General features: G+C 47.3%; 1 protein-coding gene across 4 annotated transcripts in view; it reads right to left on the minus strand.

Moving 5' to 3' along the window:
* Positions 1-17,788, minus strand: part of CLPB (ClpB homolog, mitochondrial AAA ATPase chaperonin) — a 149,388-nt gene that overhangs the window by 17,698 nt on the left and 113,902 nt on the right. For all 4 annotated transcript variants that reach the window (XM_025356858.1, XM_025356857.1, XM_025356856.1 and 1 more), the window contains one exon: positions 6,520-6,634. In XM_025356858.1, coding sequence (XP_025212643.1) covers positions 6,520-6,634 — 115 coding nt within the window. The remainder of the gene's footprint in view (positions 1-6,519; positions 6,635-17,788) is intronic.

The following is a 17,788-nucleotide window of genomic DNA, read 5'->3' on the forward strand; positions in this document are numbered from 1 at the left end:
GAGGAGTGTTGGGGTGGGATCAGACTGTGAAGATCTAGAATACTGTTTTAGGAGTTCCACCTCAAGCCAGTGGTCTTTCTCATCTCGATCTCTAATGTTCCTACCTAAAATACGACTTTCTCTCTACTTCTGGCCTCAGCAGAAACAGATGGAAGCTGTGCAAATTCACGGACATCAGACTAGCCACTTCTGCCTGCCCAGAAAATGCTCCCTGAGAATCTTGAAAGAGGCCTGAGAAAAAGCTCAGTACAACCTCTCTCCTGGGTAAGAATCCAACTAACTGGCCCAGGATCTCTGGAAAGGTTGGCTATAAGGGGAACCCACAGACCTCATAGGTACCTGAATGCTGGGGATGAAGAGAGAAAAGTGCAAGCTTGGCTAAGTGGGGAGTCGCTGGTATCCTACAGAAACAGGGAGTTGAGAGTGTGGGTATCTGAGGAAGTGTAGATATTAAAATGGCAAAGGCTAGACTTGTGAATACTATGTATGGACATGTGTGTATGTGTGTTAGGGCAGGGATGAGAGCGGTGACCTGAAAGGAGCCACATTCTTCTAAAAGTTGACTAAATTAAGAGTCTAGGTTGGAAACAAGTTGAGTATGAACTGAGTTCAAGCTTCATGGGGTATTTGGGAAAGCAGATATACCCAGGCATTCCCCTACGTGGGTTCCCCAGGGTATCATGTACCTGGGGTTCTGATCCTGACTTTTCTTTTAAGGTAGCATCCCAGCCCGCAGAGAGCTGCACACTGCTGAGCTGTGCAGTACAAAAACACCATGGAGAATGAGGAATTGAATTATGCCTGGGGCCACTATTCCCCCTTCTTTTCTAAGAATGCACCTGGGAGAGAGCTCTTTATAATGCCAGGCAGACTTCACTGCACAGCTGTCCCTGGTCAATTCTGCCCGACCTAGGGCATGAGTCTGGGGTGGGCTTGATGTGCGTCCCCTGTGAAGCAGGCGAAATGCCAACCATTAAACAATTACAACTCTGGACATTTCTAATAATATCTGAAGAGAAAAACAGCCAAGCAGATGGAGTCCGACAGAATGAGAAATGGTGGTGGCTAGGAAGGACTGGAGAAGGCGGGCCCCAGTGTGTGTAGTTGGCAGGGTGGCTGAGAACCAAGGCTATGGGCCTTGAGGATCCCGTCAGGCCAGAGTAGAGGCTGGGACAGAGACCTGGATGGACCCATGTGGGATGTGGCGATAGGTGTTGTTGCTCAAATTGTGGCCAGCAAATGTATTTACAACTGACTCTGTAACACTTCATTGTCTATAAAGAACTTCTGTAGACATAATTTCATTTCAGCCTTGTGAGGTAAGCAGAGTAGGGGACTTGATTTCCATTTTATAGGTGAGGAAACATGCACACAGAAGTTAGGTAACCTGCTTAAGTTTACAGGGGGAAGAAACAAAGACCCTGGGCTTTACCCTCAGCTCTGGCTGAGCCTGAGCCTGTGCTTTACTACAGGAGCTTGGAGGAAGGTGAGCTCTCCTCCTCTGGCTCTCCGCTGCCACGGTACCTCCTCGTACCCTGACTCCCTGGAAAACGTTCTCTGTAGTCTTCTAATCTGGCCTGCTCAGCCATTCAGCACATGGCCTCAGGAGCCCCTGTCCCCTGACCCTTTCCTGGTCACTGCTCTTGGGCTAGAGATGGTGTCAGGGCCCTCTACACAGGCAGCCTGGCTCCCTTGCCTGCCCAGTCCCATCGCCATGAGCTCCAGCTAGGCTGCTCTGCCTCCCAGCACGTAGTACCAGTGCCCACCTGGCTTGTGTTCTGCTTTCTCCTGACCATGCTTGTCACTACTGGAACATCTGAAAACTCACCTAAAGCAGCCCTTTTTGATTCACTCCACCACACCACATCTAGCCATTAACTTGCAGGTCTGTATTCTCTGGCATGCATTCATCTACAGGGTGGTATAGTGGAGAGGGCAGGAGTTACAGGATCCAGCATGGAGTCCCGCCTCTGTCACTTACCAGCTGACTGACTTTGAATAAAGCACTTATTCCTTTAGAGCCTCAGTTTCTTCCTCTATAAAATGGGAACAGTCACATATGCTGTGTCAGCCCCACATGCAGATCAAACAAGTTAATGGTGATGAAAGCAATTTGTAAGTGGCAAGGAGTGGTATACCAATAAGAGTAAAAATAATGGTAGTCATAGCAGCAGCAATTGGAGTTACCATTAGCTTTTGTATTTTACAGTAACTCTTTCATCCTCCTAATAATCTGATAAGTAGGTGTTACCTCCATTTTACACAGTACACCGAGGCTCAGAGACAGGCAGTGTAAGGTGTTTCATCTACCTGTGGCCTTATATCTGGGGGAGAGGGTGTGCCCCCAATCTGACTGTATTCCATGGGAGCAGGTGCTGGGTGTCCTATTTTCTGAGGACCCTTGAGACTAGCCCAACACTGGTTTAATACTTGCTAACTAAATGAATTATTAGTCTTTCTCGAATCGCAAATGGGAAAGAACAGGAACTTCAACTCTCATTTTACAGAGAAGAGGAGAAGAGTAAGGCCTAGACTTGAGTCTCTTAGTGCCCCAGGTGGCTACTACCATTCTTGGGTGAAGAAGGCTTCCACTTTCTTCTAAATCCCTCTCCAGGAAGCCTTATGCATTTGTTTAGCAAAAAAGTTCTGTACTAGGTGCAGGGGCACCCATAAAGGGGCCTCAAACAAGGTGTGTGCCATAGAGGTAAAGGCTGCTATGAAAACTGTGGGCTCCAAACAGGATAGGTGCACAGAGGGAAGTATGGGAAGAGCCATTTGTGCCAGCCTGACATTTATGTTTGAAGGGTGAGAGGGAGATTGCCAGCCAGTTGCAGGTATGATGGGACATTCCAGGAAGAAGGCCCCAGTGTGTGCAAAACCAAAAAGGCAAAAGCGGCCTCCTCCTTCCACCCCAGGCCTTTGTTTCTGTCCAGCTTAGGGTTCTAGGGCAGTCTGGGTGGGCTGACTCACCTTTCTTGATAGGTGCCAGGGATATAGTGTGGGAGGTTTTTTATAACCTAATCTGGAACAAGCTTGTCACATCTGTGGCATCTCCTAGGGGAACCAGTCCTTCAGAGGGACTCTCATGGTTGAGTCATAAAAATGTTTATCAGCAATTTCCTGACGACTGCTTGTAGGTTCGAGGAACATGGTAAGTACTGGACAGGTGCCTATTATTTCTTTGTGTTACAAACATTCCAATTACACTCTTTCAGTTGTTTTAAATATACAATAAAGGGCCTAGGTCTTGAATGTCTCAGCAGGCAACGTGGAAGGGCAGGGCAGTCCAGGCAACGAGAAAGCACAGCAAGTGACTTCAGAAGTAACATGATGTGGGGTGGAACTGCAAGCAGTTTTGTAAGTTAATCACTACAACTCCACAACCCAGGGATGACATGGATGTATTTCTCAGATGAGGATTCAAAGGGAGGGTCCAGAAAGGTACAAAGCTTGGGAAGATTACGTTTTTGGGCTGGTCAAAGAGGGAAGTGAAGCATGAGATCTGGTGGTGTGCCCTGGTGGCCATACGCAATCCTTCTGTGACAAGAAATATGTGCCATACTTGGGCAGAGCCAAACACGTGAGGTGGCAGAGCCAAACACGTGAGGTGGCAGAGCTTCCCCAGGGGAGTATGTGGCTTCAGAGGGTCAACTGGGACCAGGTGGACAGAAGCTAGGGACAGGTTCCTGGTCAGAAGGAGCTCTGAGAAAGCTGCCGGGTATGGGCAGGCTGACCTGTGCCCAGGAGAGGCTTCTTAGAGCAGGTCTGGGGAATGGCCTGCCCACCCCAGGGGTCAAAGGTCAAAGAGTATGGCTGTAATGAGCTATTCTATAGTTGTATTCCTAGTATGCTGTGGGCTACCAGAGAGCAGGTGCTGCAGCTTCCCTGTTTTACTTCAGGGCACATCCTAGAGCCCATGAGGGCCTGGCCTATGGGGCTATTCCCTAGAGATGGACAAGGGGCCAGACCAAATTCTTTAATTTGACAAGCTGCGCTAAGCATCTACTTTGAGCAGGGTGCTGTGTCAGGAATTGGGAGTACAAAAATGATTAAGTCATGTTATCTCCCCTCAAGGAGCCTGCAGTCAATTGCTCCTGAACTGAGTCAGGCTAAGTAAAAACCAGCCAGTGTGTGAGCAATGGGTTGGGGTGGGGTGGGGGAAGGGCCAGAAGGGAAGGATTGCAGGCAGAGAGGGTGGCAGACAAATGCAGGCAGGAAATCAAGAGTATGTGCAGGGAGGCAGAGGCAGGCTGTTGTGGCTGGTGCATGCAGCACAAAGCAGGGAGCAGCAGGAGCAGGCCTGCATGCCAGGTTAGGGCAGCAAGGAACATGCAAAGGTTTTAAACGGGAGTGGCACTGTTAAGATACGTGTTTTGCAAAGATTACTCCAGCTGGTGAGGAGAACTGATTCTAGGGGAAGGAAGGGAGGCAGGGACACCAGTGAAGGAGCTGCCTGGTTCAGATGGGAGACACGGACACCCTGAGTTAGGGCAGTGATATTAGGAAGAGAGTGGCAAGGCCCGGTGTTTGATCCTTCATGGGTTGTAAGGGGTGAGGGGAAGGGAGGGGCCAAGGAAGCATCTGAGTTTCTATTTAAGAGATCAGTGAATGGTGGTCTCTACACAGATCAGAACACAGGAGATGGGCAGGCTGGGGAGGGGAGGGAGTCTGATTCTGAATGTGCTGAATAGAGAGCTGGTTGCTTTTCTGAGGAGCATGGTGGGGCGTGGAGGTGCTGAGCTCCCAGGAGGTCTGCCCAACAGGGCAGGCAGCCTCCCGTCCTCAGGATCGAGAGCAGCTCTGGATTCTGGAAGAAAAGCCTCACTTTCAATGCCAAGGCTCTGGCTTGCAGGTTGTCCTGGTTTGGTTCCAGTGGCCCTAGACCAGACAGGCCATGGGGGCCTGAGCTGTGGGGCTGACGCTTTATCTCCTCCATTTGTAAGGTGGTAACTGTGCACCAGCCTTGCTAGAGGCCCTGCAGCTGGGGATCACACTGATAAATTCACTGTATTACTTTGCACAAATCAATATCCCAGCACTTACCAGGGGTTGATGTGACCAAAATTGGTTTCAGCCAATTCGTGAGGGTAATAAATGGCCATTTATCAAATCAATTCATTCTGCGGCACTTCTCTGGCTGCCCATCCTCATGGTACCCATGGGGTGCCAGGCTCCATCCAGCCAGTCCCTACCACACATGTGACGCTAGCTTGGAGAACTCAGGGAGGCCTGGCCTAGCCTCTAGATCTGCCTCCCTCTCCTGGACCTGCTTCAGTTTGAGGTCTCGAGGTGTTGGGTGCTGCTTGCCTACCATAAGTTCTGACCCGGAGAATGCTTCATGCTTCAGCTGGGCTAGCAGCTGCAACCACCAGGCTGCCTTATTCCCTCATGCTTGGGTTTAGAAGCCTCTGGGAGCTGGTCACAAGGACTGAACATGGCTCTGAACATTATCATTGTGATCCCCAGCTGCAGGGCTTCTCAGCAAGGTGGATACAGTAACTTCCTTACAAATGGAGGTTAAAAAGCACCAACCCCACAATCCAGGCATACCACACGACCAGGTAGGGCCTTCCTGGGGCAGTGGTATTTTAAACTTCAGTTGAGTGTCAGAATCACCTGAAGAGCCTGTTAACATACAGATCCCAGAAATTTTTATTCCACAGGTGTGGAATCAGCCTGAGATCTGAGTTTTAACAGGTTCCCAGATGATAGTGATGCTGCTGGTCCAGAGACCATGCTTTGAGAACCACTGTGTTGGGGGATACACCTTTGTCTTGGCCTGGCCTGTTCCTCTTCCCTTGCCTCATCTATCTGAAATCAAGCCCAAGGAGTGGTATTTCAGAGTTGGAGAACAAAGATGAGGCCACTGTGTTCAGCAGAACCTTAATTATCTGCTCGTGGGGTCTGCACAGGCTGGAGAGCCATTACATTAGGGGTTACACCAGAGGGCAGTCTGCCTCCCAAGGATCAAAGTATGGAAATAAGAGCTTCAGTGGTGGAGAAGACACTCAAAAGTTGTTCAGGATATTTTCTATAAATTTAGGCCAGCTGTTGACAAATTATCCGGAAGTGATAGAAGAGTCCCAGGTTGTCAGATGGGGACATAAGTTCTGGCTCAGCTGCTACATTGTTAGTGACAGACAAGCTCCTATCCCTCTCTGGGTCTCAATTCTCCCACTTGAAAAATGGGGTTGAGGGTAGCGGACCAGATGACGGTCAGAGTTAAATTCTATGCATAGGAAAGCAGCCTGGAGCAAGTGATTTAGGTATTTTGTATCTCAGCTTCCTCATCAGTAAAATGGGATTGAGCGGCACCAACCTCAGAGGATTGCTATAAGGATTAAATGACACATGACACGCAGAGAACTTAAAACAATGTCTGGCATATAGATAGTACTCAACAAATGCTAACTTTTAATATTATTAACAGCGCCTATCCAGTTTGGTGATGACAGGATGTACACCTCACTGCAGCAGAGCATGAACCACTCTGTCCTTTCTGGCATCCCACATACTCACCAGCACCCACTGTGGCGATGGCGCTCTCCTGGCCAATGATATGCTCCTTCAGCCGCTGCTCCAGGGGGAAGCGGCGCCGCTCCTCGGCCTCACGCTTCCGCTGCTTCTCTTGGTACTGTGTGGAGAGAAGGCAAATGGTTGAGGGCTGCTGGAACCATAGCACCATAGCTTCATTCTATCCCCCAACTCGGGGAAAACCAGGTCTGGGTCTCCAGCGGTCCTGCTTCATAGCTTTGGTTCATGGTCACTGGAGGCTGGTCCAGCCCTTTCTACTTTCCACTCAGGTGGCTGCCACTCAGGGCTCTCAGCTCACTCTGCTGGTAGAGTAAGTACTGCTAGCAGATTACCTTGGCTCTGGAGTCTGACAGAAGACCTGGGTCCAATCCCAGCTTTATCACTGACAAGATGTGCTTATCACCTGGAGCAAGTTGTTTCACCTCAGTTTTCTCATTAGCAAATTGGGGATTAAATATTAATATGACGATGTATGTAACAGGCCTAGCATCACGCTTGGCATGGAATAAGTGCTTAATAAGTATAAATTCCTCTTTCCTCTTGAAAAACGTTTTGATGTTCAAAAGAGAGCTATGAATACCCCCCATTTCAATGATGCTGTATTTCTATCAAACATAATTATTCAGCAATTGCTGCATGCCCAGCCTTGTGCATGGCCATGATGAAAGGGTGGGGCAGGGGAAGAAGCAGGACTATGCCCTGTCCCCTGGGAGGTTCCAGTTGATGCTGAAGGTCTGCCATGTCTGGCCCTGAGCTTCATCCACTTCACAAAAGGCAGCAGGAGAAGCCTAAGCTTGGTTACCCGTGCAGAAGAGGAGACCCGGGCTTGCCCTCAGGCAGCTCAAAGTCAGGAGATGAGGCATGGCCTGCACAAAAATACTTCCCAACCATCTTCCTCAAGGGTGCAAAGCATGAATCTCCAGCACTGCATCTTTCACTAAAAAACACAAAAACCTACTTGAAAACAAGTTTGGTGAATGTCTGTAAGTCTGTCCCCTAAATCAACTATGAGCTCCCGAGGACAGGCCCTATGTTTGACTCACTGCTATTTCTAGCATGCGTCCTGGCAATAGTGGGGCATCTGGTGAGTGTTTGCAAAAATGACAGATACAAAGAGGAGAGAATTAACAGCTAGATGGAGTGGTGCAGGAGTAGAGAAAGGAAGGACACATAATTGTGGAACATCTATTGGGGGGCTTTCTGGGGAACAGGAGGCTTGAAGAAGCTGGAGGACTGGGCCAGGAGGGAGCCGTGGGACTGTCTGGAGGACAGGCAGGGAGGAGTGAGGGCAGGGTCCTGATGGTAGAGTATTTGTGGAGGTTGGGAGCTGGAGGGGAAGGAAGCAGATCTTGAACCGGAAAGGAATGACCAGGTCTTCAGGAGGCTCCTTTTCCCCAAGCCTGTAACACTAACATCTTTCTGGAAAGACAGCTGTCAAAGTCAGGCCCTGTCACAAAAGTTGTGGTTGCAGATTGCTCTTGCAGGCAGAGAGGATAAAAAATACCTACTGCTTGGGCAGTGTTTTCCTGTTACAGTAGTGACCTTGACAGAAGTTAAAAAAAATAAATAGCAAACAATCCAATTTTGGCTGTTGCTATCAGTCTATAACTGAAAGCTCCCATCAGTCCCGGGGTTTCATACGGAGCAGTAATTCGGCGCCAATCCCAGCGGAGTGACACTTGCCGGCTGGAATCCAGAGTGTCACTGTGCAGCTCCCTCAGGCGCCACATACATCACTTGGCTCTGCCGACTTCAGCCATAGATCTGCTTTTTCCTCCTCCCTGCCCACCCAGCCCCATTCAGCACTAGGTCCACTGGGCTGGAGGCTCTGATGGTGAGATGCATACATACTGGCTGGGACAGTGCTGACTTGCAGTCAGGCAGACCATGGAAGGAGCCTGAAGGGACAGAAGCTGGCTTGCAAGGGTTTGTTGGGTCAGTTTCCTCACTTCCCTTCACTGATGAGTCCCAGAGTATGCCTGCCTCTGGGCCTTCGCTGACACTATTACCCCACTACAAAGGTCTTCTCTCTTCCCACCAACCTCCAAGGTGGTACCGTCTAGGGAGTCTGTTGTAAGGCTTTGTGCCTACCCCAGGCCCTGGGACCTCTGGTGCACTGAAATAACTTCCTGTTTGTCTCTCCTTCCTGGACCATGAGGTCACTGGTTACAAGACCATGTTTATTCATCTCTATAGTTCCAGCGCCTAGCAAAGGGCCTGGCTCACAGCAGGCGTCAATTTGTGTTGCTAACTGAATAAAGGTGACTACCGTTTGCAGAATGGCTGCTGTATGCCAGGCACTGTACTCAGCACCTTACACACAGCCTCTGCTTTAATTATTTCAGCTGTCTCCATCTGAGGTTTGGCTCTTCTTTTGGCTCACAGTGAGGCAAGTTGTGCAGAAAAGCACGCTTTGCTCCAGGCAGACCTGAGTTCACCCCTCAACTTCATCTACTTCCTGGCTAGCTGACCTTGGGGAAGTTAAGCTCCCAGAATCTTAGTTTTCCTCATTAAAACACAGGATAGTATTGATAGTTTTGGCTTGTAGGATCCTTGTGGAATGCCACAAGGTGAGGATTAAATGAGATAATGCATTAATATATAAGTTCTTAGCAGAGTCTCTGGCACATAGCATTAAGAGGTAGTCTGAGTGACCAAAATGGCTACCTTCTACCTAACCCTTATTAAGCCTTTGATAAATGTGACTCCTCTTCTCCTTCACTGCATTTTGATAACAGACTGTCTAATCTAGTGCCTTTTTTGTTTTTGGTACTGGAATCCTTTAACTAATGTAATTGTAGGTGGAATTCCACAGATGAAAGGAAGAGTTACTCTGGCTCAAGCAGAAGCCAGAAGCCAAGTCCACTTGGTTGCTACCACTGCCCCAGAGGCAGCTCTCAAGGCTCCATCTCTAGGAACCCTAGGTCTGCAGCGTGCAGTCTCAACACTCACCCGGCTCTAGAGGTGCCTCCACTGCCTGAGGCGGCTCATCTTTGCTGTCAGCTTTCCTTACATGATAGAGAATTCCACCTCTGGGTACTTTCCACCCATTGGTCTGTGGGGCCTCACAGAACGTATCTTTTCCCTTTGCCATAGGCAAAGTCTAACATAACTTTTCTTTCCACTTTGTTGATTTGGGTATGACCAGTATGGCCTCCCTAAGTCTTCTGTGGGGAAACACTTCTACTTCCTGTGACTCTTCTTCAGCATGGTTTTAGGTTGTTTGGTATTCCTGTTTATTTCTTGGGCAAAGGAAATGACTCTTGACTTCTATGGAGGTGACAGGTGGGGTGGGGAAAGTTATACCGTGAACTGGTTAGTTTTCCAGGATGTTTCTAGATGGTCTTGGGAAAGATTCAAACCATGGCCTAAATCTCAGCACATTCTGATTCTCCCCAGCCTGGTGTCCCAAATATCTATGCCAATTCATAAAAACCTCGGAAAATGGATCAGGCTTCTTGATAAAAATGTAAAGGACACTGAGATTAAGCCAGGCAGGCAGAAGATTACTGCTTCATGTTCTTTTACCAATGCTTAACATAGAGTTTGTGCTAAAAAACATGAAATGAATGATTGACTTTTCATATATATATATATATATATATATATATATTTATTTATTTATTTATTTTGAGACAGAGTCTCACTCTGTCACCAAGGCTGGAGTACAGTGGCACTGTGTTGGCTCACTGCAACCTACGTCTCCCGGGTTCAAGCAATTCTCCTGCCTCGGCCTCCCAAGTAGCTGGGATTATAGGCGCCCGCCACCACGCCCGGCTAGTTTTTATATTTTTAGTAGAGATTGGTTTTCCCCCATGTTGGCCAGGCTGGTCTTGAACTCCTGACTTCAGGTGATCCACCCATCTTGGCCTCCCAAAGTGCTGAGACTACAGGCGTGAGCCACCGCACCCAGCAATGATTGACTTTTAAAGACATGAGCCATGTGCCCAGCCTTATGAAAGGCTAGCCAGTGGAGTAAACTAGAGAAGGAAAAATATTTGATATGTATATATTCTATTTGAAGGAGAGGAGAAAGAAGGATAGGAGGAGCTTGGTAAGGGCTCTATAAATACAGGCTACTATTGTTCCTGTCTTTGGGGAGATGGGGAGGAAGGCTACAAAACCGAGTTCAAGGCTCTGCTCTGATAGGGATCCACTAGAGGAGAAGAGAAGGCAGGAATTCAGCCTGCAGAAGCAGAGGGCACTGAGCTGAGAGAGGTACTGTAAAGGAGCCACCCAGGAGAGCAGGAGTGGGAGAGAGAGCATCTTCTTAATAAAAGCCACACACAATTAGCCTCAGAAGCCCTCACCTGGAGCCATCAGCGACCAGCTTCCCATGCTGCATCTTGGCTGGATAATCGCAGTCACTGGTTTCCATCAGTCTTGATTTAATATGGCACCCCTCCTGGCTGTGAGTGCATTTACAGGAAAGGGCTGGGAGGCCAAGGCGAAGCCTAGCTGGGCTCGCTCTGCTTAGAGGTAGGTGGCTTGGCTGAGTGGCTCTGCGGGGCAGGGTTACAGAAGGGATATGGCAGGCGTCCCAACTGTTGGGCATCCCTCAGGGCAGAGGTCTGACAGTGAACCTGGCAGTGTGTTCACTGAGGGGGCAGCTGTGGTAGGGGTGGGGGGTAGGCAGAACAAAACCCTGGGCAAGAATGGGAAGGTAGGTATGGAGGGGGAAGAGAAGAGAGGCCAAGCTGCAGTTTGCCTCTCAAGGGGAGGTCAGGTCTATACAGTCCACCTGCTACTCATAAATAAACTCAGGTATGCCCCATGCTCCTGAGTCCCTGACTCAGATGGTAACTCACATCATAGTCGGGGCTTCTACCATGCCCTGAAATGGTATGACATAGAGGCCTGGGAAGGGAGGTCAACAAAGGGAATGAGGGGATAACAGATGAGATGGTCGGGGCAGGGATGATGATGGAGAAAGCCTGGAGGAGGGGAATGATAAAACAGGAGCCCAGGAGTGCCAACAAAGAAGTCTAGGGGATGTAGAGCACATGGGAACACAAGACTGGGAGATGAGAGAGGCACCCAAGGAACCTGAAAGTCTCTTAAACAAGTCCACAAAGTACACACCCCTATAGAGGAAGGCTGAACACAAAGCAGGTGTCAGCCCCTTCACATTTGGTAATCACTAGGTCGGCATCCCAGATTCCATTCTCCTCTCTTCCAGTCCATCCTCCTTTTGCTGCTAAAGCCAATATTTTAAACATGTAAATCTGATCATGTCACTCCTCTGCAAATAGCTAGGTGGATCAGAGACAAGACTGAGGAGAGAAGGTTAAGAAGGGCGAAGAGTGGCTAAAGTGAGAAAATGAGTTTGTGCTCATCTCAGGTAGAACTCCTGACCTCAGGCGATCCACCCGTCTTGGCCTCCCAAAGTGTTGGGATTACAGGCGTGAGCCACCATGCCCAGCAATGATTGACTTTTAAAGACATGAGCTATGTGCCCAGCCTTGTGAAAGGCTAGCCAGTGGAGTAAACTAGAGAAGAAAAATACTTGATATATATATATTCTATTTGGAGGAGAGGAGAAAGAAGGATGGCAGGAGCTTGGTAAGGGCTCTACAAATACAGGCTACTACAGGCATCATATCAAAGGGATGTGATGTTGATTTATCTCATAACTGGTAGTCTTAACTTCGATCACTAGGTTAAGGTGGCAGCTGCCAGGTTTCTTCACTGTTACTTTTCCCTTTGTAATTAGAAAGTATCTTGTGGGGAGAGACTTTGACACTGTGTAAATATCCTGTTACTCCTCAAACTTCAACTCATTAATTTTAGCATTCACATTGGGACTGGCTGTTTTAATCCTCATAGCCCTATTAAGTTGATAGTATCATCATCCCCATTATACAGAGATGAAGTAAATTCAAGCAAGGTTCCACTGGCAGCAAGTGTAGAGACAGAACACTAACCCTTGCAGTCTGATTCCAAAGGCTGCACCATCCACCTGGAGATAAGGAGAGACTTGCCTTCAGGGAGTTCAGTCTGTTTAGGAAGATGAGACTTAAAACAGAAATTTTCTATCTGTTAGAAGTATTAATGCTTCTAGTAAAGGGCAACTTGATACATTTACTGAAAATAAACCCCACAGGGTGTTCTTGCCAGAAATGCATAATCTTGAGTTTAATCACAATGAAACAGCAGATAAACCCAAATTGAGGGACATTCTACAAAATAACAAACCTGCACTTGTTAAAATGTCAAGGTCAGCCGGGCGCAGTGGCTCATACCAGTAATCCCAGCACTTTGGGAGACCGAGGCGGGCAGATCACGAGGTCAAGAGATCAAGACCATTCTGGCCAACACGGTGAAACCTCGTCTTTACTAAAAATACAAAAATTAGCTAGGCGTGGTAGTGGGCGCCTGTAGTCCCAGCTACTCTGGAGGCTGAGGCAGGAGAATTTCTTGAACCCAGGAGGCGGACGTTGCAGTGAACTGAGATCACACCACCATACTCCACCTTGGTGACAGGGCGAGACTCCATCTCAAAAAAAAAAAAAAAAAAAAAAAAAAGTCAAGGTCATAAAAGTCAAGGAAAGACTGAGGAACCATTCCAGATTATTATGTTTTATTTTTATTTTTGATTTCCACATCATAACGTTTGGATCATTCTAGATTAAAGAAGGTTAAAGAGACATGACAACCGAATGCAACTTGGATTTTGAAACCGTCTTTTCTTGTAAGGAGAATTATTAGGACAACTTGTGAGATCGGAATAACATCTGTAGATTAGTTAATATCAATATTAATGCCCTGATTTTGATGATTATACTGAGGTTCTATAAGAAAATGTCCTCGTTTTTTTAGGAGATGCATACAAATATTTAGGGGTAAAGGGACATCATGTGTAAACTTAAATCATTCAGAAAAAAATTAAATATATATCCTTATAAGTATTAGTTATGTACATAAAAATAAAGCAAGTATGATAAGATGTTAACAGTTGGGAATCTAAGTGAAGGATTTATAGGAATTAATTGTACTATCTCTAAAATTATGCAAAAATAAAAGTTAAAAATATCAGGATAATGCCTACCCTTGGGGGATGAGTCAGGAAGGGAGCCTGAGGCAGGCTTTTGGGGTACTTCTAACAGTCTATTTCTCGATAAGGTATGTCTTGTTTGTGAAAATAAAGTGAGCTGTACATTCCTGATATGTGTATCTTATACAAGTATATTTCAATAAAAAGCTTTTAAAAGTTAAAAAAAAGGCCAGGCATGGTGGCTCATGCCTATAATCCCAGCACTTTGGGAGGCCAAGGCGGGTGGATCACTTGAGGCCAGGAGTTTGAGACCAGCCTGGCCAACATGGTGAAACCTCGTCTCTACTAAAAATACAAAAATTAGCCGGTTGTGGTGTGGCCCCCTATAATCCCAGCTACTGGGGAGGCTGAGGCAGGAGAATCGCTTGAACCTGGAAGGCAGAGGTTGCAGTGAGCTGAAACTGCGCCACTGCACTCGAGCCTGGGCGACGCAGCAGGACTCCATCTCAAAAAAAGAAAAAAATAAAAATAAATAAAAGTTAAAAAAAAGGGAAAGAGAAAGTTGGTCCCTAAAAAGCACTTAGCACTGTCTGGCCCATACCATAGTAAGCCACAGGGCCAAGTACAGAGCCAGGCACATGGCAAGCTGGCAATCTGTAATGAGAGGCAAAGCACGGAATGGGTTGAGCAAGGCTGAGGGGAGGAAGAACATAACCCTCCTACCCTCCTGTGTGCTCCTCCTCTCCCCTCCTGCAGGGCTGCACTCAGCTCTGAGAGGAGCACCCAGGCTCTCAGCCTGGAATGCGGGCCCAGGGGAGCATCACATCCCTAGCTGCCCCTGAAGCAAATGAAAAAATATAGAGATAGGAAATGTGCTTGTGATGCTGTCACTGGGATATGCAAATAAAATATATAGGATAGGCCTATCTGCCTAATATTCCTGCCAATGCATTCTTTGGGTGTGATTAAAATGAGTAATAAATTCCTCGTGAGTCTCAGTGCAGTGAGGATTGGGAGTGGAGATGCAGGCTGGCACGAGCACGTTCCCTTCAGCTGAATATTTATCATGGCATAGCTCCACATATTTTTGTTTTATCTGCTATCATGTCAACAGAGATGTATTTCTACCTCTCCTTCGTCTCTTAGTTAAGACATGAAAATGGTCCTGGCTTTAAGTATTAAACTCTCCATGTATTAAAATCCTTCAAAGTGAGATTACAGGCTACCTCCTCTTTGAAGCTTGCCCTGCTCTCTCTGCCAGGAAGTGATCCACGCTTTCTTGGAAACTCTACCAACTCTGCGAACCCTCCTAAGACAAATCAGTCTGCAGGTATCAGAGTTAAGAGTGCCTGCCTCTCCCCCACCAGCAGACGGCAAACTCAGGGACAGGGCTGGGCCTCATCACCTCTGGATATTCTCAGGGGGTCTAAGGAGGCTTCGGCGCAGAGAATGCTGAAAGAACTGAGGAAGCCAACAGTGAGGGACACATCATTCAGACCACTTAATGTGACAGAGATTCTAGGGTAAATGACGCATTTTAAAGGGCAGAATTAAATAAAAAATTAGGCTTATGGATAATTTTAAATGGAAAAATCACCAATAATATTAAGTGAATAAAAAGCAAATTCCAAATATAGAATAGGATCGTAACTCCTTCGGGCCAAGTAGGAAACAAAAGTGTCTGATAATCAAGGACATAATAATATAAGAGGGAATGGGGGGCCCTGTGGCTGGACAGTGCACATTCCCAGTCTCCAAGGCATTACAATCACATTTTTGGAAAACTCTGGGTGGCTATATGAAATGTGGCTGCCAGTTTGAGAACTCCTGGTATATATGGTGGACTGTCAACCACAATTTTTTTAAAAAGGCCATCTATATAACTATACATAGATATGATCCAGAGAAGGCTAATACCATATCGTAAGAGGAAACCTATTGTTCAATTCCTAATAGTCACTTATAACAACTTGGTTTTCTGTAAATCATCTGCTTGCTTTCCTGCGGCTTCAGTTTTCCCATCTGTGAAACAGGGGTAACAAGAACTATTTCACAGATTTGCTACAGGATTAGAAAAAATATATATTTGAGCACGTGGCACAGTACCTAGATGCATTTGATAAAAACAGTATCTATTATTGTTATAATTAATTAAAAATATTAATAGTGGTTATGTCTTGGTAGGAGGGCTACAGTCTTTGAATTAAATTCAGCTCAGTTGTCATCTCTTCCAGGAGGTCTTCCTTGATAAGTTATACCACTGATGACTCAGTGGTGTCATGGTTTACTTGCCTGTCTCCCTATCAGACTGTAGCTCCTTCAGTGTTTTACTCACTGTAGCTCCTTGAGTGTTTTACTCATCAGTCTTCTTCCCATCTAGCCCAGAGTCTGGCACATAGATGTCATTCATAAATATGTACTATATTATTTCTCTTTATTTTACTTTTCTGTATCTCTAAAACTTCTATAATGGGACATATGACTTTAATACAAGTTTTCTATGAGCATAATTTGACTACAGAGTGGTAGGTGGAGGTGGAGGAGGCTGAGCTGGGTGGCAGGGGGATTGTGAGCGGACAGAAGGGCAGCCAGATAAGATCAGAGTGATAGCAACCCATGTCTAGACAAAGAGCCAGGAGATGAAGCCCAGGCTGGAGCTTCAGCAGCCTCCAGGCCTGAGTCATTATGTTACAGATGCAGGGCCTGAACTCAGAGGCAGCTGCTTCTTACTTACTGGCAGAGGGAGAAGAAACCAGGTATAAAATGGTGTTCTTCCCACAAAAGCCTGCCTCACAATTTTGAAGAGGAAGCTTTTTGCAGTTTGGAGGAAAAATGCAGAACAGAATGAATGGGTGACCAAGTAGATGCTGAACAACTGAGAGAAAGCCAATGCTGCTGACATCCAGGGAGGGCTGAGGGGTGCTTCACATAGGTAGAATTTGATGGGACAGCAAAGCAATTAGGTGGAGATGCTCAGTGGACACATTCAGAATGGAGAAAGTCCAGACTGGATGCACAGAGGTGACAACAGATGAAATGGTCTTCCAGCTGAGAGCTACGGAATCCCTGGACTGGCTCCAAGTGGTTTTCTTAGCCTCTAAGGCAGCGCCTCCATGGTGGGACAGCTGTGTTAGGGCTCTTCCCTGAAGCTGCTGCCCAATAAGCCTACCCACTGTGGCTCTGCCATGGAACAAATCTCATTCCCTCTCACCCAGAGCTGTTCCTGTGCTCTTCCTCTTCTGGCCAGATGTCCTATTACCATCAGCTTTCTCTCGTGGCACAGTTCCTCTTGCCACCCTACTGCCCTTCTCTGCACAGATTCTAAGAGATCAATGTCTACTTCGAATATGGTATCTATAATTGCTCTCCATGCTCCAGAAGGGTCTGACTGGCACAGGGGATTGCAGCTGCCATTTGTTCACTCTGGACATTAGCCCTGTAACAATGTGGCCAACATCAAGCCACTTCCCTTGGGTAGCTAAATTTTGTGAAGGGTCCTTCAGTGGGCCTAACCCTCCACCAGCACTGGCACTAAGGGGGCCTGTTCTCTTGCTTCAGTGGCCAGATCACTGCCTGCTCTGTCACACAAGTTCAAAAGCCACAGGTACTCTTGGCCAAGTCCAGGGCTGGTCTCTCAGGGGAAAGGCACTGGGCTTGAAAGGGGAGCTGAGGATGAGAGTGCAGTCCCTAAGGTTAGGCGCAACAGTGCTAAGGGATTTCCTTAAGGCACTTGGGGAAGTTGACCCAACCTCCCGACCTACTCCTAGGATAGAAAAATCTGAACAAAAGGAGAGAAGCACTTGCCCTCTGAAATTTAGTAGTTCTTTCTGGTCACAAGGGCTCCTGGGGATGGGTTGTGAAAAACTAGTCACCCTTCCTAATTCCTTCCTTTCTTTTTTTTTTTTTTTGAGACGGAGTCTCGCTGTGTCACCCAGGCTGGAGTGCAGTGGCGCGATCTCGGCTCACTGCAAGCTCCGCCTCCCGGGTTTACGCCATTCTCCTGCCTCAGCCTCCGAGTAGCTGGGACTACAGGCGCCCGCCACCACGCCCGGCTAGTTTTTTTGTATTTTTTTAGTAGAGACGGGGTTTCACCATGTTAGCCAGGATGGTCTCGATCTCCTGACCTCGTGATCCACCCGCCTCGGCCTCCCAAAGTGCTGGGATTACAGGGTTGAGCCACCGCGCCCGGCCCTAATTCCTTCCTTTCTCCAGGAGAAACTACTGTAAGACAGTTACTAAAATTACCAGGGAGGCAAACTC

Source organism: Theropithecus gelada, chromosome 14 (assembly GCF_003255815.1).
Source record: "Theropithecus gelada isolate Dixy chromosome 14, Tgel_1.0, whole genome shotgun sequence".
NCBI classification, from domain to species: Eukaryota; Metazoa; Chordata; class Mammalia; order Primates; family Cercopithecidae; genus Theropithecus; species Theropithecus gelada.